Source organism: Manihot esculenta, chromosome 10 (genome assembly GCF_001659605.2).
Source record: "Manihot esculenta cultivar AM560-2 chromosome 10, M.esculenta_v8, whole genome shotgun sequence".
NCBI lineage: Eukaryota > Viridiplantae > Streptophyta > Magnoliopsida > Malpighiales > Euphorbiaceae > Manihot > Manihot esculenta.
In genome coordinates, this window is record NC_035170.2 from 30925463 (window position 1) to 30951392 (window position 25930).

At 38.9% G+C, this 25930-nt stretch overlaps 1 protein-coding gene across 1 annotated transcript; it reads left to right on the forward strand.

Annotated features, from left to right (window-relative positions):
* Positions 1–718: 718 nt before the first annotated feature.
* LOC110624742 lies at positions 719–24069 on the forward strand. Its single transcript, XM_043960748.1, has 15 exons — positions 719–4124; positions 4492–4605; positions 4754–4861; positions 5164–5337; positions 7542–8222; positions 8313–10044; positions 10227–10311; positions 10403–10786; positions 10965–11041; positions 11368–11444; positions 11569–12254; positions 22748–22875; positions 23031–23103; positions 23262–23362; positions 23443–24069. Exons 1-10 carry the CDS (start codon positions 846–848, stop codon positions 11382–11384), a joined length of 6651 nt encoding a protein of 2216 aa, XP_043816683.1. The 5' UTR covers positions 719–845; the 3' UTR covers positions 11385–11444; positions 11569–12254; positions 22748–22875; positions 23031–23103; positions 23262–23362; positions 23443–24069.
* The last annotated feature ends 1861 nt before the right edge of the window (positions 24070–25930 follow it).

A 25930-nucleotide genomic window follows, 5' to 3' on the forward strand; every position in this document is an offset into this window, starting at 1 on the left:
ATTATAATTCAAATAACATTTCATAGAAAACTATCCAAAACATATTGTTTTAATATTTAACAACTTTAAATTGAATATATTGTTTTGTATTTAAATTTAAAATCTAATTTGTTTTTATTCAAATTTAATGTTATATATGTTAAAATTATATTATTAATCGTAATGAGTTTATATAAATTTAACATGGTTAATCGAATTTTGTAAAATAAATTAATAATTTTTTTATTTCAAATTAATCGACTTTTACGTATAAAGTTATTTAAAAATAAATATTTATAATATTATTAAATTTTAGCACTATTTATTGAGAATTAAACTTTCACAATGTATAAATTGAAAGATAAATTATTTAATTAAATATTAATTTATTTTATATAATTTTATAATATAATTCAATGTCTGAAGAACTACACTCAAATTTATATAAATATTTTTGTTATTTTTATATTAGATAGATTATTTTATTTCTTAAATTTAATTGACTTTTTTATTTAACTTAAATTAAAAAATGTGATAAAGTTTATCCACTATAATTTTTAAATTATATTAAATTAATTTTATTTTAAAATTATATCAACTCTATTATTATCTTGATAGATATAAGTTATGGTACACGTGTCATTACTCCAATAGGCAAAGCATAACTTTATATGTTATTCATTGCTTCTACCTTAAGGAATCAAAATAGTTTGCTTTTACTACTTGAAGAATGTAATGCTTTCTTCCACACCTTTATATATACTGGATCATTAATTATGGACTGCATCATCTCTCACAAATCCTGAAATTTTCCTTTAATTTCTTCATTTTCATCTTGCCCATTTTCAGTTCTTTTCTTTCTATCGATGGCTGAACAAATCCCATTCAGCATTGCGGAAAACTTACTAACAAAGTTGGCCTCAATTGCTTCTGAAGAAGTTAGTTTGGTGTATGGCTTCAAAAAGGATCTTAGGAAGCTTCAAACTACTCTCTCCACCATCAAAGCAATACTTGTGGATGCTGAGGAGAAGCAAGAGGAGAGCCTTGCAGTGAAGAACTGGGTAAGGAGGCTTAGAGAGGTTGTCTATGATGCAGATGACTTGTTCGATGATTTTGCAACTGAAGGTTTGAGAAGGAAGGTTGAAGGTGAGGGAAGAATGGTTAGGAAGGTATGCGACTTCTTTTCTTCCTCAAATCAAATTGCATTTCGTTTCAAGATGGGTCATAGAATTAAAGATATTAGAGAGAGGTTAGATGAAGTGGCCAAAGAAATGTCCGACTTTGGCTTTATAATTAGGAAGGAAGTTGGAGTATCTATGGGAATGAAGAATAGTTGGAGGGAGACGGACTCCTTTGTATTGAAATCAGAAATTATAGGAAGAGATGATGATAAGGAGAGGATCATAGAATCATTGATGTGTCCAGTCAATCAAACCAATATTTCTGTAGTTGCAATTATAGGGTTTGGTGGCTTAGGAAAGACTGCACTTGCCCAATTAGTGTTTAATGATGAGAAAGTGGTGAATTATTTTGATTTGAAGTTATGGGTATGTGTTTCTGAGGAGTCAAATGTTGAAACACTAGTTAAACTCATCCTTAAAAGTGCAAGCAATAATGAAGTGCCCAACTTGTCTTTGGAACAGTTACAGATTCGCCTTAGACAATGTTTAGAAGGCAAAAAGTACTTGTTGGTGTTGGATGATGTGTGGAATGTAAACAATAGGATTTGGAGTCACTTGAGGAAATATTTGATGGTTGGTGCCATAGGGAGTAGAATTTTAGTAACTAGTCGTAGTAAGGGGGTTGCTTTAGCTATGGGTGTAGACTCTCCATACCCTTTACAGGGTCTAACTGAAGATCAATCATGGGAGCTATTTGAGAAGCTAGCATTTACAGAGGAAACAGGAAGAGTGAATTCAAATCTAATAGAAATTGGAAAAGAAATGGCAAAGAAATGCAGAGGAGTTCCACTTGCAATTAAAGCTATAGGAGGCATAATGCAACTAAGAAGTAGTGAAAGTGAATGGTTGTCTGTCCTAGAAAATGAGTTGTGGAAGGTCTTCGAGAGTGATGGTGATATTAGTCAAGTGTTGAAATTGAGTTATGATGTCTTACCGTACCATTTAAAGCAGTGTTTTGCATACTGCGCAATGTTTCCAAAAGATTATCATTTTGGTAAGGATAGATTAATTCAGTTGTGGATGGCACAAGGCTATGTTCAGTCTCAGGGTCAAAGTGAAAATGAAAATGCAGAGGAGATTGGGGAAGGATACTTCAATGAATTGTTATTTAGGTCATTTTTCCAAAAGGATGAGTATTGTTATAAAATGCATGACCTTATCCATGACCTTGCACAGTCAATAGCAGGGGATAGTTGTTTTGCAGTTGGTGATAATACTAAACATATTCCTGATAGAGTCCAACATGTGTTCTCTGGAAATTTGTCTTTTGAGGAATGCTTCAGGCAGCTAAAAAATAAAGGACTGAGGACACTGTATTATCCATATTTTGGTGATGGATTGAGCTTGAATTTAGATAATATTTTTTTAAATTGTAGGAGCATACGTGCTTTGAGATTTGAAAGTGATATCAATGGATTGCCAGATTCAATTGGAAAGTTGAAACACCTGAGGTACCTTGAATTGTTTAGAAATACTAAAATCAGTTCACTTCCAGACTGCATTTGCAGCTTGTATAATTTGCAAACTCTAATACTCTGGGAATGTCGGGTTCTTAAAGAATTACCTACAGACATGAGGAAATTGATTTGTCTCGGACAACTTATTAATAAGGGTTGTAGTAGCCTTGAATTCATGCCATTGGGGTTGGGGAGATTGACAAATCTGCAGACTTTGTCAACTTTTGTTGTGGGAAGTGATCAAGGAAGGAGATGTTCCTCATTGAATGAGTTGAATAGCTTAAACCGGCTACGAGGTGAAATCTGCATTAAAGGACTAGAAAATGTGAAAAATGCAGCTTTGGAGTCCAGCCGAGTAAATCTCAAGGAAAAGAAATACCTTCTCTGCTTAAGATTAAGGTGGGTTGGCAAGGGAGATAGCAATAGTGGGAATAGTGAGTTGTTGTTGGATAACCTACACCCTCACCCGAACTTGAAAGAATTGAATGTTGTGTGCTATAAAGGTGTGAGGTTTTCAAATTGGCTTTCTTCTATCACAAATCTCGTCAATATTACTTTATATAAATGTCCAAAATGTGAGCATTTGCCGCCATTGGACAATCTGCCTTATCTGGAAATTCTCAATCTTAGCTATTTCGATTCTCTGGAGTACATATCAGATGAAGATAATTTATTCTCTTCTTTATCTGCATCAACAATAACATTCTTTCCATCTCTAAAGATTCTTAAACTCGAAGTTTGCCCTAATTTGAAAGGGTGGTGGAGAACATGTATGGAAGCAAAGATGGTGCCTCAATTTCCTTGTCTTTCTAAATTAACCATCGCGAATTGCCGTAACCTGACTGTGATGCCAACGTTTCCATCACTAGACATGGAGCTTCATCTTGCCTATGCCCACATAAGACCATTGCATTATACATTGCAGATGTCTGCAACGGCTTCTGGAGTACCATCAACCTCTTCTTTAGTTACTTCTCCTTTTTCCAAATTAAAGACTTTGTGGTTGCAGGGTTTTGAGAATCTAGCATCTCTACCTGGAGAGTGGATGCAGAACCTCAGCTTCCTTGAGGAACTATTTCTTAGCAACTGCATGGAAATTAGTGATGAGGATGAGCGTGGCATATTCAAATGGAGATATCTTGTTAGTCTCCGAGATCTCTCTCTCTATAATCTTTCAAATCTGGTGTCTCTACCAAGGGAGCTTCAATATGTTACCACCTTGCAACGTCTCACTATCTACGACTGTTCTAATTTGAGGGCTTTGCCTGACTGGATAGGCAACCTCACAGCACTCGAAAATCTACATATCGATGGCTGCCCTAAACTGGAATCGCTACCAAGAGGAATGCATCAAATAACTACTTTACAACAATTTAGTGTTCGCCGTTGCGCCCATTTGTCTGAAAGATGCGGACACGATACGGCTGCAGATTGGCCCAACATTTCTCACATCCCAAATATCCGCATAAATGGAAATGATATTCAAAAGGAGGGCCGGTATTTACTGTAAGAAGAAGGATCCTCTGCTTTCACAGGTTAGGACTTTCTTCGCTTCATCCCTTTTTTTTATTTTTTTATATATATATATATATTTTATTTTAAATGAAATCACCTAATTTTTTTCAAACAAATACTTCTATCCAGTAGGCTACTCCATTCTGTCTTCACCTTAATTTAAGTTAACTTACTTTTCTGATTCTATATGCAGAGATGCTGGAATATATGTTGCTCTTATATGCCGCCAACCTTTTTCAAATTTTAGAATGGCTCTTATGATGACAGGTGGATAACAAAACTAAAAAATCAAAGACTATGTTATTTCTATCAGTAAATCACATTGGAAGCAATGGGAATTTGCATTCTGTATCTAAAAGTCAATTGCTCTGCAACTTACGTTGCATCGTCGCTACTCCTTTGAGAATGGAGAAGCAAGCCACTCAAAGCAAGGTCTAGGATCAGAGCAGCAGATCCTGGAGCCTCAAGGACTGGTATCTTTCAAGAGTCAACAAGTGTGGTTCTGTGATATAAGCAGGGTTGGAAGGATTTTAATACCTGGTATATTTGCAATCATTGTTCTATCCTGATAGTGAATTTTCTGAATTTAATTGCAATATGTTCATGTGTTAATCCTTGCAGGCTACCAAGCATGCAATTGATTTTAAGCAAAGGTTGGATCTCACGTTTAATTTGTTGTTTTATAATAATTTGAATGTTTTGAAAGTTATCAAAGCATCTTCTGGTTTGGTCTCTCCTAAATTGTATGAGAATAAAATAGTGGCTCCATGAATTCCTAGATTCTTTGAAAGTGAGATGGATGCCAAGTGTCTTAGAGGAGGAGTGGAGGGAATAATCGGTGCTGTGAATTCACTTGTTCTTCTTTCAGAGTAGGCAGCTTTTGGCTCAGCCGTGGAGAAATGTTCTGCTGTCGTGACATAAAATGGCTTCAGAATAGGCAATGGTGAATATCATATGACCTTGTGAATAGTGGTTTAAAAACAATTTAGAATATTTTGGAATAGAACTAATACTCTTTGACAGATTTACAGGTGAAGATGCTAATGATACTTGCAAATTCAGTTCGCTTTGAAAGAATATGCATTGGTTGTGTGGGAGGAAGAATCCTTGACTTTTTTAATCTTTCATCGAGTGGACAGACATCGTTTAAGGTTGCAAATCTAAGAGCTGCTCTTTTCTTGTTCTTTTCACAAGTGTCTTCATTAGTGAGCATCCATAAAAAGTAGTGAGCTATTTCACTTGTGGCAACTACCAATGAGAAAGCAGAAAGCTTATACTCTCTCTATCCATGTGCTAATCCTTGTAGGCAATTAACAGATCCTGGAACTATTTGAAGCATTTCTGGACTAGGAAGGGAGATGGTTGTCCCTGAATTCTTACCATTTCATCACTTGCTAGTCTTGGTGAAGTTACACATGCATTTATTATGAGGGAATTTCATGGAGATTCTGTAGAGCCAAAGCTGAACATTTTAATTCCGCCAATCGTTCATTGGCTAGATGTCATCTAGCTGGCTAGAAGTTCAATTCTGAAGGCTTGGTTTAGCTACTGTAAATTTCAGATTTTCTTTTTTAATGTATTGTATTTTCTTTACACCTCTAAATATAATCATTCATCCAAAAATAAATTATAAAGCATGCTGCAAATTTTCTATGTTTTAGCTTTTATATTAACCAAAATTGAATTTGCTAATTATATTTATTTGCATATTGAAACCTAAACTTTAAAATAAAAAATTATTTTATGTATTATAAAACTTCTTTAGGTAATATCAGTCGTTCAAAACGTAGCCATCACAATTATAAATGTTTTTAATTATGTTAATTGGTTCTTTGTATGTTATTTTTTAAATAAATGCTAGTGTAATACTATAACAGTATGCTAAAATTGATATAAATAATTTTTTTTATCCATTTTATACTTATTAAAAATAGTTAATTTAAGCACTCACACATTTAATCTAGACCCAATCCTGATTTCAAAACAAAAATAATTTAAATAATTTAATAATTTCCGACTAGCTAATTATATATCCTTCTCAATTTCTCTATTTTGCCGATGTAGGAAACCATTCCCACCAAACAATGCGGCCATCTCCCTTCCCTGAAATCTCTCTTAGTCAATTTGATTCTCTGGTGTATATATTAGACAAGGGTAATTCTTATATCTTTTTCATCAGCATCAGCGATCACATTCTTCCCATCTTTTAAGATTCTTGCACTTGCATGTTGCCCTAATCTCAAAGGTTGCCTTGCCCCCAATTTGTCTGAAAGATGCAGACACGATAGATTGGCACGAGCACGGCCATAATTTATTGGAAGGAGGAGGCTCTTCTGCTTTGACCTGTTAGTACTATAATTCATTGACTGAAATTGGCTATAATTTTGTAATTTTGTATATGATATTTTGACTGAAATTGGCTGTAATTCATTTTCTTTCTGATTTTCTACCAAAATGATGCAATCTTGAACTTGCAGTTTTCAGAATTTTCATTGCAATATCAGCGTCCAATTTAATGCCTAATACTAATGGGTCTTGATAAAAAATTTATTATAAATATAATGACTTATTTACTCATTTTATAAAATGTCAAAGACCAAAATACAATTTCATTCCAAATCAGCAGCTCTCATGCGGCTCTCAACCTTCTGCGTCGACCTCAATTCATATTTTTTCTAATGCTTCCTTTTGTTTTATACTGGAATAAAAGCTCCCCAAGTATTCTTGCCCTCCAACTCATCCGATCCCACCTATAAGGAAGAACATAAGGAAAAGAAAGAACAAGCTTTCCATTGCTTCTTATATGTGTTATCTCTTTTACAAAAAGATAAAATACTTGCACATCTAAGAAAATTAAATGCCAATAAGTTTTCGCTAAGGGATATATGAATCATCTTGAAGCCTATGATGTTTTGAATTTGAGTCACACTAATAAATAATTAAGATAAAAAATTGTCATGATCTTATAAAACAAATCATATCAAAATGCTTCTTGAAATTCAGGAAGAAAAATTGTCAAGGAACTTATGTATATAACATAACTTTAGTTTAACATTTAATTTCTCTAGGAAATAACTCCACAGATAGGCAAATGATAACTTCTTTCTACATATTCATTCCTTCTACCTTTTGTTTTGCATAAAAACTGGGGAAAACTAACTACTTTGCTTCTTCTCCTTAGAGAATGTAATGCTCTATTGATCTTATTGATTGCTTCTACCTTTTGTTTTGCATAAAAACTGGGGAAAACTACTTGGCTTCTTCTCCTTAGAGAATGTAATGCTCTCTTCCACACCTTATATATTGGCTCATTAATTATGGATTGCATCATCTCTCACAAACCCACAAGTTTTCCCTTTACTTTCTTTCTTTTCATCTTGCCCTATTTTCAGTCGTTATCCTTCTATAGATGGCTGAACAAATCCCATTTAGCATTGCGGAAAACTTATTAACAAAGTTGGCCTCAATTGCTTCTGAAGAAATTAATTTGGTGTATGGCTTTAAAAATGATCTTAGGAAGCTTCAAACCACTCTCTCCACCATCAAAGCAATACTTGCAGATGCTGAGGAGAAACAAGAGGAAAGTCGTGCAGTGAAGGACTGGATAAGGAGGCTTAAAGAGGTTGTTTATGATGCAGATGATTTGCTGGATGACGTAGCAACTGAAGGGTTGCGAAGAAAGGTTCAAGGTGAGGGAAGAATAGTTAGGAAGGTATGCGACTTCTTTTCTTCATCCAATCAAATTGCATTTCGTTTCAAGATGGGTCATAGTATTAAAGATATTAGAGAGAGGCTGGATGAAATCGCCAAAGAAATGTCTGACTTTGGCTTTATAATTAGGAAGGAAGCTGGAGTATGTATGGGAATAAAGAATAGTTGGAGGGAGACAGACTCCTTTGTATTGAAATCAGAAATTATAGGAAGAGATGAAGATAAGGAGAAGGTCATAGAATCATTGATGTGTCCAGTCAATCAAAGCAATATTTCTGTAGTTGCAATTGTAGGGTTTGGTGGCTTAGGAAAGACTGCACTTGCCCAATTAGTGTTTAATGATGAGAAAGTGGTGAATTATTTTGATTTGAAGTTATGGGTATGTGTTTCTGAGGAGTCAAATGTTGAAACGCTAGTTAAACTTATCCTTAAAAGTGCAGGCAATAATGAAGTTGACAACTTGTCTTAGGAACCGTTACAAATTCGCCTTAGACAATGTTTAGAAGGCAAAAAGTACTTGCTGGTGTTGGATGATGTGTGGAATGTAAACGATAGGATTTGGAGTCAATTGAGGAAATATTTGATGGTTGGTGCCACAGGGAGTAGAATTTTAGTAACTACTCGTAGTAAGAGGGTTGCTTTAGCTATGGGTGTAGACTCTCCATACCCTTTACAGGGTCTAACTGAAGATCAATCATGGGATCTATTTGAGAAGCTAGCATTTAGAGAGGGAACAGGAAGAGTGAATTCAAATCTAATAGAAATTGGGAAAGAAATTGCAAAGAAATGCAAAGGAGTTCCACTTGCAATTAGAGCTATAGGAGGCATAATGCAAGTAAGAAATAGTGCAAGTGAATGGTTGTCTGTCCTAGAAAATGAGTTGTGGAAGGTCTTCGAGAGTGATGGTGATATTAGTCAAGTGTTGGAATTGAGTTATGATGTCTTACCATACCATTTAAAGCAGTGTTTTGCAGACTGCGCAATGTTTCCAAAAGATTATGCGTTCGTTAAGGATAGATTAATTCAGTTGTGGATGGCACAAGGCTATGTTCAGTCTCGGGGTCAAAGTGAAAATGAAAATGCAGAGGAGATTGGGGAAGGATACTTCAATGAATTGTTATTTAGGTCATTTTTCCAAAAGGATGAGTATTGTTATAAAATGCATGACCTTGCTCAGTCAATAGCAGGGGATAGTTGTTTTGTAGGTAATGATAATGCTAAACATATTCCTAATAGAGTCCAACATGTGTTTTCTGGAAATTTGTCTTTTGAGGAATGCTTTACGCAGCTAAAAAATAAAGGACTGAGGACACTGTATTATCCATATTCTGGTGATGGATTAAGGTTGAATTTAGATAGTCTCTTTTCAAATTGTAGGAGCATACGTGCTTTGAGTTTTGGATGGAATATCAATGGATTGCCAGATTCAATTGGAAAGTTGAAACACCTGAGGTACCTTGAATTGTTTAGAAATACTGAAATCAGTTCACTTCCAAACTGCATTTGCGGCTTGTATAATTTGCAAACTCTAATACTATGGGAATGTTGGGGTCTTAAAGAATTACCTACAGACATGAGGAAGTTGATTTGTCTCAGACAACTTATTAATAAAGGTTGTGGTGGGCTTGAATTCATGCCATTGGGGTTGGGGAGATTAACAAATCTGCAGACTTTGTTAAATTTTGTTGTGGGAAGTGATCAAGGAAGGAGATGTTCCTCATTGAATGAGTTGAATAGCTTAAACCGGCTAAGAGGTGAAATCTCCATTGAAGGACTAGAAAATGTGAAAAATGCAGCTTTGGAGTCCAACCTAGTAAATCTCAAAGAAAAGAAACACCTTTTCTGCCTAAGATTAAGGTGGGATGGCGAGGTAGATAGCAATAGTGGAAATAGTGAGTTGTTGCTGGATAACCTACACCCTCACCCGAACTTGAAAGAATTGGATGTTGTGTGCTATGAAGGTGTGAGGTTTTCAAATTGGCTTTCTTCTATCACAAGTCTCGTCAATATTACTTTATATAAATGTCCAAAATGTGAGCATTTGCCGCCATTGGACAATCTGCCTTATCTGGAAATTCTCAATCTTAGCTATTTCGATTCTCTGGAGTACATATCAGATGAAGAAAATTTGTTCTCTTCTTTATCTGCATCAGCAGCAACATTCTTTCCATCTCTAAAGATTCTTAGAGTCAAATTTTGCCGTAATCTGAAAGGGTGGTAGAGAACATTTATGGAAGCAAAGATGGTGCCTCAATTTCCTTGTCTTTCTAAATTAACCATCAAAAATTGCCCTAACCTGACTTTGATGCCAATGTTTCCATCACTAGACATGGAGCTTGATCTTGCCTATGCCCACATAAGACCATTGCATTATACATTGCAGATGTCTGCAACGGCTTCTGGAGTACCATCAACCTCTCCTTCAGTTACTTCTCCTTTTTCCAAATTAAAGACTTTGTGGTTACAGGGTATTGAGAATCTAGCATCTCTACCTGGAGAGTGGATGCAGAACCTCAGCTTCCTTGAGGAACTATTGCTTAGCAACTGAATGGAAATTAGTGATGAGGATGAGCGTGGCATATTCAAATGGAGATATCTTGTTAGTGTCCGAGATCTCTCTCTCTATAATCTTCCAAATCTGGTGTCTCTACCAAGGGAGCTTCAATATGTTACCACCTTGCTACGTCTCAATATCTACGAATGTTCTAATTTGAGGGCTTTGCCTGACTGGATAGGCAACCTCACAGCACTCGAAAATCTATATATCCTTGACTGCCCTAAACTGGAATCGCTACCAAGAGGAATGCATCTAATAACTACTTTACAACAATTGAGTGTTCGCCATTGCCCCCATTTGTCTGAAAGATGCGGACACGATATGGCTGCAGATTGGCCCAACATTTCTCACATCCCAAATATCCATATAAATGGAAATGATATTCAAAAGGAGGGCCGGTATTTATTGTAAGAAGAAGGTCCTCTGCTTTCACAGGTTAGGACTTTCTTCGCTTCATCTCCTTAGCTACCTAATTTTTTCAAACAAATACTTCTATCCATTAGGCTACTTTGTTCTGTCTTCATCTTATCTATCAAAGTTAACTTACTTTTCTGATTCTATATGCAGAGATGCTGGAATATATGTTGCTCTTTTACACCACCAACCTTTTTCAAATTTTAGAATGGCTCTTATGATGACAGGTCGATAACAAAACTTCAAAATCAAATACTACGTTATTTCTATCAGTAAATCACACTTATGAGCTATATTTTTCTCACAGTTTCACCTTCTTGCTACCCTTTAACATCTGAAGAATATTTTATCCTCAATTATGTAGTAAAATTGTCTGGTTGAAGATGTTTGTTGAAAGTTCCATTTTGTCTCATATTTTAGATTTACTTGTTTTTTGAGGTATTTCAATTGTTTCCCACTAATTAATTTTCTGAATGGCTAATAGAACTTTGATTGATTATACAACTCCGAGCATTGTGATTCTTCAAATTCTGAACACGAATTATGTCCGCAGGCAATAGAAGCAAATGAGTTTTGTGGTGTGACAGATGATTTCTGGATGTTGTAATTGACTCATTGACTATTATACAGGTTCTTATCTCTTTACCAGAATTTTGGGATTGTATATTTTTTAAAAAATTTTTGCCATATTTTATTATTCTTTTAATATTGCCGTAATTTAGCAATGAACTTTTTTATTTTGTCTTATACGCAGGACTGGAGGGATGTGGATAACTTGAATTAACTCTTGGAATAGACATTTCAATTAATTTTGCACTTTTGGAAGCAATCGGAATTTGCATTCTGTATCTAAACGTCAATTGCTCTGCAACTTACGTTGCATCATCACTACTCCTTTGAGAATGGAGAAGCAAGCCACTCGAAGCAAGGTCTAGGATCAGAGCAGCAGATCCTGGAGCCTCAAGGACTGGTATCTTTCAAGAGTCAACAAGTGAGGTTCTGTGATATAAGCAGGGCTGGAAGGATGTTAATACCTGGTATATTTGCAATCATTGTTCTATCCTGATAGTGAATTTTCTGAATTTAATTGCAATATGTTCATGTGTTAATCCTTGCAGGCTACCAAGCATGCAATTGATTTTAAGCAAAGGTTGGATCTCATGTTTAATTTGTTGTTTTATAATAATTTGAATGTTTTGAAAGTTATCAAAGCATCTTCTGGTTTGGTCTCTCCTGAATTGTTTGAGAATAAAATAGTGGCTCCATGAATTCCTAGATTCTTTGAAAGTGAGATGGATGCCAAGTGTCTTAGAGTAGGAGTGGAGGGAATAATCGATGCTGTGAATTCACTTGTTCTTCTTTCAGAGTAGGCAGCTTTTGGCTCAGCCGTGGAGAAATGTTCTGCTGTCGTGACAAAAAATGGCTTCAGAATAGGTAATGGTAAATATTGTAACAGCTCGGAAACCGAACTATTACTGGCGCTAGGATCCAGATCGGCTTAAGGCCGTCGGGACCCGTAGCAAGCCTACTGTGACCTCTGTGTACCTGTGAAAACTCATACATAATCATACATCTGTAAAAATTAAAATCTTTTCTTCCTTTTTCGAAGGCTTAACCTGTGCATACTATACTTTACACCATAAACCCCTACTAGAGCCCTCATCATAGCTCTAGGCGGGCTAAACTCATCATGTGTTAAGCCTGGTTTTCATATGCATACCATGAAACATTTTTATAAAAGTGATCATGTACACAACAGAATAGCATCATTTCTTACTAGTCAAGCACAATCTATACACTATACATCATCATTATCTCTTTACAATTACATGTCCATTCTAGCTATTACATAATCTTCAGATCTTCTATACCCTGCTAACCTCGCTCTGGACTCTGAACCTGCAAAACTGGGGTTAAGGGAGAGGGATGAGCTATACTAGCCCAGTGAGCAGAACTATAAAACAAGTGATAAAATTATGCTTTCATGGAATGCATCATAACACAGTTATATCAACGTCTGTTACATCATCCGTATGGGTTCACGCAAGCGTTCTTCCCCAGAGAGTTCACGCAAGCGTCCTTCCTCTCACGGAATCATCATCATTTCATCAGCACAGAATAATGCAATGCATCATCTTCGTGAATTCTAATGCAAACAACCTATAACATCATCATGATGCATGAAACATGATAAAAGTATGTGATTTTCCATATTAAAATAGTTAAGTTTAGTTCCACTCACCTTTGGCTGACTCTGATCTAACTCTGCAGGTTCTGAAGCAGTGCTCACTGCTGCTCTCTCTGGTTCCTCTGGTCCGTTCCTACACAGGTGGACTTATATGAGGTACCAAATTAACATAAGAACGACTCTAAGAAACTCCCCAAAACCCCTCTAAAAGATCCTAAAACAACCACATAAAGCATGCAAAAGAAGGCTGGACAGGGCACTTTCGGCGGCAGGTTCGGCGGCCGAAAGTCCCGTCCAGAGACGAAACTCATGCACTTTCGGCGGCCGAACCTCTACTTTCGGCGGCCGAAAGTCCCTTTACCCTCCTTCGGGTGCACCTTCGGCATCCGAAAGTCTCGTCCAGAGACGAAACTCAACTTTCGGCGGCCGAACCTTGCCTCCAGAGACGAAAGTCCAAATTTTCGGAAGCAAGCTTTGGCAGCCGAAACTGCCTCCACAAGGGGTTCGGCGGCCGAACCTCTCTTCGGCGGCCGAACCTGGCCTTGCCCGAAGGACAGAGACTTGCTCTGCTTCATGCAAACTTCTCCCCAACTCCTCTCAACATGCATACCAACTTCTCTCAACTAGCATATACTCAAGTATATGCACAAAGGGGTCTAAAACTAACCTATAACCCCAAACAAACTTAGCACATAACACTTAAACATACTTAAACACAACATCTCCACATAAACCTCATCTAACCTAATCATGCATACTACCCATAAAACTTCCATAAAACCTTTAAAAATCATCAAAGAAGCTCAGGATCTTCACTTACCTCTTAAAGAACCTGAGGATGAAGGATCCTAACGTGGAGTTGTGAAGAAATCTACTCTCCAAGCTCCAAACTTCAAAACTTGGTTATTTTGCTCAAAACCTTCAAAACATGCATAAACTCTTCAAAACCTTGAAAGATTTAATGAAAATCATGAAAAACATAAAAGTCAACATGGAGAGGGTTTGGCTCACCTCTGGCTGCTGGTGAAGGAGAAAATATCTCCCCATCACCGACCTTTGGCCCTTTTATAGGTGGCTGGCCAGACCACCTTCGGCAGCCGAACGTGACGCCTAAACCATGCAAGGTTCGGCGGCCGAAAGTGACCTTCGGCGGCCGAACATGTGCATTTCTCCCAAATTGCTTTTCTTTCAAAACTCAATCCTTTTAACTCTCTAAAACATTAAAACATCTTAAAACATCTTAGAAAACATATGTACTACCCTTCTAGAGGGTTCCGACACCCGAGATTCCACTGGACTACAGGAATTCCGATGCCGGTCTCTAGCCGGGTATTACATTCTCCCCCCCTTAAGAACATTCGTCCCCGAATGTTCCTCAAACATTTAAACACATAAGCACATAGAAAAGGGGAAAACTAACCTTAAAACAAATATGGGTATTGCTGGAGCATAGACTCCCGTGTCTCCCAGGTGCACTCCTCTAGATTATGGTGGTTCCACAAGACTTTCACCATCGGTGTCTCTTTGTTCCTCAGCTTTCTGATCTGTGTGTCCAGAATCCGTACTGGCTGTTCCACATAGGTGAGATCTCCTAGGATCTCTACATCAGGCTCACTGAGAACCTTACTCGGATCTGACACAAACTTCCTCAACATAGAAACATGAAACACCGGGTGAATTCTCTCCATAGATGCAGGCAAATCCAGCTTATACGACACATTCCCGATCTTCTGCAGGATCTCAAAGGGACCAATGTATCGTGGAGCTAGTTTACCCTTCTTCCCAAAGCGAACCACTCCTTTCATCGGAGACACCTTTAGCAATACCATATCTCCCTCCTGGAACTCTATCTGCTTCCTACGGACGTCTGCATAGCTCTTCTGTCTACTAACAGCTGTCCTGATCCGTTCTCTGATAACAGGCACCAACCTGCTGGTAACTTCTACTAACTCTGGCCCTGCAAGAGCCTTCTCTCCTACCTCTTCCCAGCAAACAGGTGTTCGGCACTTCCTTCCATACAGAGCTTCATAAGGGGCCATCCCTATGCTAGCATGATGGCTGTTATTGTAGGCAAACTCCACCAGAGGTAGATGCTGCCTCCAAGAACCGCTAAAGTCTAACACACACATTCTCAACATGTCTTCAATGGTCTGGATGGTCCTCTCTGACTGACCGTCTGTCTGTGGATGGAAAGCAGTGCTGAAATCTAATATGGTGCCCATCTCAGCTTGCAGACTCCGCCAAAACCGGGAGATAAACTGTGGTCCTCTGTCTGATACTATTGAGACTGGAACTCCATGCAGCCTCACTATCTCTTCTACATACACCTGCGCTAGCTTGTCCACAGAGTAGTTACTCCTGACTGGAATGAAGTGAGCAGATTTAGTCAGTCTATCCACTATCACCCAGATGGAATCTAATCTGTTGGACGTCGCCGGTAACCCCACTACAAAATCCATAGCTATGTTCTCCCATTTCCACTCTGGAATCGGCAGTGGGTTAAGCATTTCAGCCGGCTTCTGGTGTTCTAGCTTCACCCTTTGACAAACTTCGCAGGCGGACACATACTGTGCCACTTCTCTTTTCATAGCTGGCCACCAATACACTCTCTTCAAGTCTTGATACATCTTGGTGGCTCCAGGGTGAACATTATACCTCGCATTATGAGCTTCCCTCATAATGTCTTCCTTCAGACTGCTGTCATCTGGTATACATAACCTCTTCCCGTACCGAAGAATCCCCTCACTGTCAAATCTGAACTCCGTACTGTTGCCAGACTGAACAGTCCTGGCAATCTTCACTAACTCAGGGTCCTCGTGCTGTTTCAGAGCCACTTGCTCTAGAAACACGGGTGTAACTCTCATCTGTGCTATCAAAGCACCCGTACCAGATAACTCCAACTGCAGCTCTTCATCTATAAGCCTGTAAAAGTCCTTCACCACCGGTCTTCTCGTCGCTGTAATGTGAGATAAACTGCCTAGTGACTTCCGGCTTAAGACATCAGCTACAACATTAGCTTTTCCCGGATGATACTGGATCTTGCAATCATAATCACTGAGCAATTCAACCCACCGTCTCTGCCTCAAATTTAGCTCTCTTTGACTCAAGATGTGTTGCAAACTCTTATGATCTGTAAAGATCTCACATTTTACCCCATAGAGGTAATGCCTCCATATCTTAAGTGCAAAGATAACAACTGCCATTTTCAGATCGTGTGTCGGGTAGTTCAACTCGTGCTTCTTCAACTGTCTTGAAGCATAAGCTATCACTCTGTCTCTCTGCATCAACACACAACCTAATCCCACTCGGGATGCATCACAATACACTGTGAAGTCTTCATCACTGATCGGCAGAGCTAACACCGGTGCTGAAGTCAACCGTCTCTTCAACTCTTCAAAACTTTCATCACATTCCTCAGACCACACGTACTTCTGATTCTTCCTGGTCAGTCTGGTCATAGGAGCAGCTATCTTCGAGAAGTCCTGAACGAACCTCCTATAATAGCCTGCCAAACCCAAAAAACTCTTGATCTCGGTAACTGTAGTGGGTGTAGGCCAGTTGGCTACTGCTTCTACCTTCTTGGGATCCACTGCTATACCTTCATCTGATACTACATGTCCCAAAAAGGAAATGCTCCTCAGCCAGAACTCACACTTGGAGAACTTGGCATACAAGCCATGCTCTCTCAAAGTCTGCAAGACTATCCTCAGATGATGGGCATGCTCTTCTGCATCTCTGGAGTACACTAGAATATCATCTATAAAGACGATCACAAAGTGATCCAGGTACTCCCTGAAGACTCTATTCATGAGATCTATGAATGCTGCAGGGGCGTTAGTCAACCCAAACGGCATCACTAGGAACTCATAATGCCCATATCTGGTCCTGAACGCTGTCTTGGGTACATCCTTTTCCCTAATCTTCAACTGATGGTATCCGGATCTCAGATCTATCTTAGAGAAACAACCTGCTCCTGCCAGCTGGTCGAATAGATCATCAATCCTGGGTAGAGGATACTTGTTCTTGGTAGTGACTTTGTTCAACTGCCTGTAGTCGATACAAAGTCTAAGAGATCCATCCTTCTTCCTGACAAACAGTACTGGAGCACCCCAAGGTGAGGTACTCGGGCGGATGAAACCCTTGTCTACCACCTCCTGTAACTGTTCTTTCAACTCTCTCAGCTCTGCTGGCGCCATCCTGTAGGGAGGAATAGAGATCGGTCTTGTACCAGGTAGGGATGTCAGGCGGGCGGGTTTTCGCGGGTACCCGATCCGCCCAAATCCTATTAGGACGGATTTGAGTTTTTATAAAACGGATTTGGGCGGGTTCGGGTTTGAAAAATTTTACCCGTTTCGGATTCGGGTAGGGTTCGGAATTAGGTAATCGGATACCCGTTACCCGAACCCGATTAACTATACTAACAAAACTAACCTAACCCTAATCCCTCATCCCATTTTTCATTTTACATATTGCTCTCTCTCTCTCCTCTCTGTCGGCGTCTCTCTCCCTGTTTCCCTTCCCTCTCTCCCCATTTCACTGACGATGACTGTCGACAGCTCAAATCGGCAACGCCTCCTTTCTCTCCCAGCGATGATAAATCTTCTCTCCAGTCAGAGCGTTATCTCCTTCTCTCTCTAGTCGGTGACATCTCCCAGCGACATCCCAGTCGACGATAAATATTTTCACTCCAGTGGCGACATCTCCCACTTCCGAGACAACTCTTCTCTCTCCTCGGTCGGCATCGACGACATCTCCTTCTCTCTTCCGATTGCACTTGCCTCTCCCTAATCGGCATCAGCGACATCTCCTTTGACTGAAACTCTCTTCAGGTTTGCTATTTGATTATGCGTTGCTTTCTCTTCTCCTGAAACAGTTCACTGCTTTGATACTGAATGGATTTTGCTTTTGATTTTTTATCCGTTTACTTCCCTACTACTTTGATACTGGATGGATTTTGCTTTTGATTTTTTATCATTGAATTGAATTAAAAAAAATCGGGTTCGGTCGGGTTCGGGTATTTTGCGGGTATTGTTAAACGGATTTGGAACGGGTACGAGTAATAAAATTAAAATACTAAACGGATTTGGAACGGGTTCAGAAATTTTATATATAATCGGGTTCGGATTTGGGTAATCTTAATTTCGCGGGTACCCTACCCGTTTACATCCCTAGTACCAGGCATCAATTCAATCTCGAACTCTATTTCCCTATCAGGTGGTAGTCCTGGAAGCTCTTCAGGAAACACATCTGGGAATTCTCTAACAACTGGTACTGTGGATGGTTCCCTAACTTGCTTGTCTAGCTCTCTTACATGAGCTATGAACCCCTGACATCCTCTCCTCAACAACCTGCGAGCCTGAAGGGCTGATATCAAACCCTTAGGTGTCCCCCTCCTATCTCCTCTGAAGACACATTCTGACCCATCCTGGTCTCTGAAACTCACTACCTTGTCTCTGCAGTTCAAGGTAGCATCAAACGTAGATAACCAATCCATCCCTAGAATGACATCAAAATCTGTCAACTCTAGAACCACTAGGTCGGCTGGAAGGTATCTACCCTCTATACATACTGGACTGAACTGACAGACTGACTCTGCCAATGATGGGTCACATCTGGGTCCACTAACCCAAAGAGGACACTCTAACTCTGAGACTATCAAACCCAACCTCTCTGCGGCTCTAGAAGCAATGAAAGAGTGAGAAGCACCGGGGTCCATTAAAGCATACACCTCTGAACACCCAATGATGAGATTACCTGACACCACAGTGTTCGACGTGTCTGCCTCCTGTTGAGTCATGGTGAAAATCCGTGCTGGGGCTGACGGACCTGCACCTCGGGAACCCATCCCTGATGAAGAGGCTGCCCCTCTTCCTCTGCCTCTGCCACTGCTCTATGGTATGGCTGAAGCTGCTGGCTGTGCTACACTGCCCGAAGTCATCTGCTGGGACGGTGCAACCAAAGTCGCCTGAGGATATTCCCGTGCCATATGTCCTTCTTGCCCACATCTGTAGCAGGCTGTAGTCCCCATCAGACAAACCCCTCTGTGTAGCTTTCCACACTTCTTACATACTTGACTACTCGTGCCAGAGCTGGTGCCGCTACCCATTCCCAGACCAGATCTAATCTTGTTCCAGAACTTTCCTCTTTTACCTCTTGCCTTCATCCCCTTCTTGCTGCTCATAGCTGTTGTACTCTGAGAGGAGGATTCCAACTTGGAACCTGAAGACTGTGCCTTAGGCTGTTTAACTGTTCCCTGTAAAATGGCACTTGCCTCCATCTTCCTGGCTGCATCCACAATAGAGTGGAAGCTCTCCTTCTCTGCTGGAAGGATCAAGGAGAAATACCTAGGGTGGAGTCTTGTGGCATATCTCCTTGCCTTCTTCTGATCCGTATCATATGCCTGACCCACATAGGGTAACAATTCCAGGAACTTATCTGTATATTCATCCACTGACATCTCCTCTGTCTGCCTTAACTGCTCGAACTCTACAACCTTCATCTCCCTGGAACTGTCAGGAAAAGCCCACCCAGCAAATTCATTGGCGAACTCTTCCCAAGACATGTTGTCTATTCTGGAGTCCACATAGCTCTTGAACCATTCTCTGGCCTTCTTACACTTCAATGTGAACCCTGCCATTTCAATGGCCCTGTGATCATCAGCTCCCAACTCACTTGTGATCATCCTGACCGCACTTAGATACTCAAAAGGATCATCTCCCGTGTTGAACTTAGGAGCATCCAACTTCAAATACTCCGTCATCTTCACCTTACTCCCCTCCGAGGTACTAGGCTGCTGTGCTTCAACAACCACTGGAGCTACTGGTTCAGGTGGTGGAGGTGGTGGAGGTACTGCTTCTCTTGGTTCAGGTTGTGCTGAACTTGTTGGATATTGTGGGGGTGGGTACATGGAATAAGGTGGATAAAAGGGAGGATAAGGCATGTAAGGCATATAGGGTGGATATGGGGCAAAGCTAGAGTAATCCGACGTACCTCCCATCGGATACCCGGGGTCCTGTGAAAAGGGTGGATAGCCATATCCTGAGGCCTGTGCGCCTCCTTGGGACTCCCCCATACCTTCCTCCGTCCTTCCCACACTCATGCTTGCATCTCTGCTCTGTTCAACACCTCTAGCTTCTCTTACTTCCTCTGATCTTCCTCCTCTAGCTACTCCTCTTCTGCTCTCGTCAGAAGACCTTCTAGGGTCTCGTGACGTTCCCTCACTGCTTGACCTGTGTCTCCTTGCCCTTGGCAATGCAGGAGGACGAGCAGCTGTACCCTCACTTTCAGGTGGGACTCTAGTCAATCTTGTGGATCGACGAGTTCCTCGCATCTTACTCTCTGAAAACAACACATAACATAACACATCAGCACATATAGTCCATGTGAAACACATGAACCTCAAGCATACATCACATATCATATAATGCACATGCATGAATCATGGCATTTCACATCATCATCAAGTAGACAGGACTGACATCCTATCCTAGTGGACATGTTTTCCTATTGTGCTTGACCAACTAAACTTCAAAGAGCCCATCTTTCTCTATAGGTCCGATCATACGAACCTCGTGCTCTGATACCACTCTGTAACAGCCCGGAAACCGAACTATTACCGGCGCTAGGATCCAGATCGGCTTAAGGCTGCCGGGACCCGTAGCAAGCCTACTGTGACCTCTGTGTACCTGTGAAAACTCATACATGATCATACATCTTCTGTAAAAATTAAAATCTTTTCTTCCTTTTTCCAAGGCTTAACCTGTGCATACTATACTTTACACCATAAACCCCTACTAGAGCCCTCATCATAGCTCTAGGCGGGCTAAACTCATCATGTGTTAAGCCTGGTTTTCACATGCATACCATGAAACATTTTTATAAAAGTGATCATGTACACAACAGAATATCATCATTTCTTACTAGTCAAGCACAATCTATACACTATACATCATCATTATCTCTTTACAATTACATGTCCATTCTAGCTATTACATAATCTTCAGATCTTCTATACCCTGCTAACCTCGCTCTGGACTCTGAACCTGCAAAACTGGGGTTAAGGGAGAGGGATGAGCTATACTAGCCCAGTGAGCAGAACTATAAAACAAGTGATAAAATTATGCTTTCATGGAATGCATCATAACACAGTTATATCAACGTCTGTTACATCATCCGTATGGGTTCACGCAAGCGTTCTTCCCCAGAGAGTTCACGCAAGCGTCCTTCCTCTCACGGAATCATCATCATTTCATCAGCACAGAATAATGCAATGCATCATCTTCGTGAATTCTAATGCAAACAACCTATAACATCATCATGATGCATGAAACATGATAAAAGTATGTGATTTTCCATATTAAAATAGTTAAGTTTAGTTCCACTCACCTTTGGCTGACTCTAATCTAACTCTGCAGGTTCTGAAGCAGTGCTCACTGCTGCTCTCTCTGGTTCCTCTGGTCCGTTCCTACACAGGTGGACTTATATGAGGTACCAAATTAACATAAGAACGACTCTAAGAAACTCCCCAAAACCCCTCTAAAAGATCCTAAAACAACCACATAAAGCATGCAAAATAAGGCTGGACGGGGCACTTTCGACGGCAGGTTCGGCGGCCGAAAGTCCAGTCCAGAGACGAAACTCATGCACTTTCGGCGGCCGAACCTCTACTTTCGGCGGCCGAAAGTCCCTTTACCCTCCTTCGGCATCCGAAAGTCTCGTCCAGAGACGAAACTCAACTTTCGGCGGCACTTTCGGCGGCCGAACCTTGCCTCCAGAGACGAAAGTCCAAATTTTCGGAAGCAAGCTTTGGCAGCCGAAACTGCCTCCACAAGGGGTTCGGCGGCCGAACCTCTCTTCGGCGGCCAAACCTGGCCTTGCCCGAAGGGCAGAGACTTGCTCTGCTTCATGCAAACTTCTCCCCAACTCCTCTCAACATGCATACCAACTTCTCTCAACTAGCATATACTCAAGTATATGCACAAAGGGGTCTAAAACTAACCTATAACCCCAAACAAACTTAGCACATAACACTTAAACATACTTAAACACAACATCTCCACATAAACCTCATCTAACCTAATCATGCATACTACCCATAAAACTTCCATAAAACCTTTAAAAATCATCAAAGAAGCTCAGGATCTTCACTTACCTCTTAAAGAACTTGAGGATGAAGGATCCTAACGTGGAGTTGTGAAGAAATCTACTCTCCAAGCTCCAAACTTCAAAACTTGGTTATTTTGCTCAAAACCTTCAAAACATGCATAAACTCTTCAAAACCTTGAAAGATTTAATGAAAATCATGAAAAACATAAAAGTCAACATGGAGAGGGTTTGGCTCACCTCTGGCTGCTGGTGAAGGAGAAAATATCTCCCCATCACCGACCTTTGGCCCTTTTATAGGTGGCTGGCCAGACCACCTTCAGCAGCCGAACGTGACGCCTAAACCATGCAAGGTTCGGCGGCCGAAAGTGACCTTCGGCGGCCGAACATGTGCATTTCTCCCAAATTGCTTTTCTTTCAAAACTCAATCCTTTTAACTCTCTAAAACATTAAAACATCTTAAAACATCTTAGAAAACATATGTACTACCCTTCTAGAGGGTTCCGACACCCGAGATTCCACCGGACTACAGGAATTCCGATGCCGGTCTCTAGCCGGGTATTACAAATATCATATGACCTTGTGAATAGTGGTTTAAAAACAATATAGAAGATTTTGGAAGAGAACTAATACTCTTTGACAGATTTACAGGTGAAGATGGTAATGATACTTACAAATTCAGTTCGCTTTGAAAGAATATGCATTGGTTGTGTGGGAGGAAGAATCCTTAACTTTTTTAATCTTTCATTGAGTGGACAGACATCGTTTAAGGTTGCAAATCTAAGAGCTGCTCTTTTCTTGTTCTTTTCACAAGTGTCTTCATTAGTGAGCATCCATAAAAAGTAGTGAGCTATTTCACTTGTGGGAACTACCAATGGGAAAGCAGAAAGCTTATACTCTCTCTATCCATGTGCTAATCCTTGTAGGCATTCAACAGATACTGGAACCTCAACAACTCCCTCTGGGGGAACGAAGCAGAAATTCTTACATTTTTGAAAGGTATAATACCATTTTATAACTTTTCCTCACCAGCATTATGCTTAAGTTACAATCAGCATTCTGTAATGAAATATCCATTGATTTAGTTTTTCACCGAGTGGACAAATATCTCTTACGATAGCAAATTGAAGAGCTCCTTTTTTTTTCTTTTTCACAAGTGTCATCATTATAGAGATGTGCATCCATCAGAAGTCCTGGGCTATTCACTTATGGCGAACTGCCACTGAGAAAGCAGAATGCTTCTTATAGAAACATGATGGTAAAAGAATCCAAACTTCCTCTCTCTCCTTAAGTACTTTCCTCTTCATTTTCTTATATGCCTCGGCTTTTATTTTATAGGCTCAAAGAATCGCATGCTTTTTCTGATATGTTGACTTGGAGCAGACATTCATTCTTGGAGTTCCATTTAGTTGAACTCCTCCTCATTGGAAGCTCTCCAAGGCCACACCAAAACCCCAGAAGGGCTTCAGCTCATTACCGCTCTGCAATTAATGCCTCAGAATTGGAAGCTGTCAGGCTTTGTTGTTTCATATCCCTCTGATTAGAAGAATCATGGTGGAGAGATGGTTCTTTTTCTGATTCTTCAAGTCTTCCCCTTCCAGAAACTATTGGAAGCATTTCTGGACTAGAAAGGGAGATGGTTGTCCCTGAATTCTTACCATTTCATCACTTGCTAGTCTTGCTGAAGTTACACATGCATTCATTATGAGGGAATTTCATGGAGATTCTGAGGAGCCAAAGCTGAACATTTTAATTCAGCCGCTCGTTCATTGGCTAGATGTCATCTAGCTGGCTAGAAGTTCAATAGATTATTTGGATTCTGAAGGCTTGGTTTAGCTAATGTTTACATGTGCCAATGAACTGTAAATTTCAGATTTTCTTTTTTAATGTATTGTATTTTCTTTACACCTGTAAATATAATCATTCATCCAAAAATAAAGTATAAAGCATGCTGCAAATTTTCTATGTTTTAGCTTTTATATAACCAAAATTGAATTTGCTAATTATATTTATTTGCATATTGAAACCTAAACTTTAATAATGAAGAAATTCAGTGGACTCCCCAATTCCAATAATTTGAAAGGGGATTTTCCAATCTCACCATAGACTTTGCCGATGTAGGAAACCATTCCCACCAAACAAGGAGCTGGCCGCCGTTGCACCGTCTTCCTTCCCTGGAATCTCTCTATCTGAGTCAATTTGATTCTCTGAAGTATATACTAGACAAGGATAATTCTTTTATCTTTTCATCTGCATCAGCAATCACATTCTTCCCATCTTTCAAGATTCTTGCACTTGCATGTTGCCCTAATCTCAAAGGTTGCCTTGCCCCCGATTTGTCTGAAACATGCAGACACGATACTGCTGTACGTCCCAAATTGTCAGATAGATTGGCTTGAGCACGGCCATAATTTATTGGAAGAAGAAGGAGGCTCTTCTGCTTTGACGTGTTAGTACTATAATTCATTGACTGAAATTGGCTATAATTTTGTAATTTTGTATGTGATACTTTGACTGAAATTGGCTGATTTTCTACCAAATTGATGCAATCTTGAACTTGCAGTTTTCAGTATGCTTATCTCTTTTTGGGACTTTAACTCACTGTTTGCAAGTTGTCCCTTTAAATTCAATGCTCCATTGATTATCAGTTTCAGAAGCTCATCCTTTCCTTCAACCAATAATCAAGATTCTGTCTCAGTCCATTGCAATATCAGCGTCCAATTTAATGCCTAATACTAACTTCTCTTCTTAAAAAAACATTATAGATATAATGACTTATTTACTCATTTTATAAAATATCAAAGACCAAAATTATTATAGATATAGTGACTTATTTATATTGTGAGATAAATATATAAATAAGTCTATAATAAAATATTATGAAATTTTTTTTTACTATTTCATAATAGTATTAATTTATTAATTTTATAACTTTTTAAAATTATATCTATTATAATCTAATTAATAAATGTTATATATTTTTATTTATATGATGTGAATAATTATATAGAATAAATATATATAGTTAACTAAAATTATTATAAAAAAATATTAATTATGATAAAATATAAAACAATTCAAAAATTATTAGAATTACCTGTATAAAATATTATCAAACTAAAATTTTATTTTATTTAAATAATTTATTAAAAAACTATATAATAAAAAGTAAAATAGGTTTTTAATACAATTAAAATTACAATTTTTTAACCGTCAAATTATTAAATTTAAATTATTATAGTTTATTATATAATAATTGTAGTAATTTTAATCTCTTTTCTTTCTATAAAAATGTAATCCTCATATGTCTATCCTATGTAAAATCCATTGGAACGATCTTAATTCTCCACACAATTTTATTTTATTTATTTTCCAATGATTAGTGTTTAATTTTTTTTTTTTTTTATTGTTTTCTTAGCATGAGATATATGGTTTACAATCTTTCTGGTCAACTGAATAATTTTGGATAGATAGAAATTGGATGAGAGTAATTTAAATGTTAGAATTCTTTGATTCACATGATTCTCTTTTTTCTATCGCTAGCACCACTGTTATAATCGTTATTCATCATTATTAAAATTTAGTAAATTTTATTTTTTAAAAAATATAATTATTTGAATAAAATTTATTATTGAAAATTAATAATACATGATAATAAATACTAAAATTTTTAATTTATTTAATACAATAAAATTTGTTGATGCATGACTTTATAGTTGATTAATGATGACCGCTGGATTTCCCTACCCCCAATCCTGGGCCTAGATTACGGCCACAGCTCATGAAAGGAAGGCCCGTACGCCCTCTCAAATAAAACAGGCCCGGA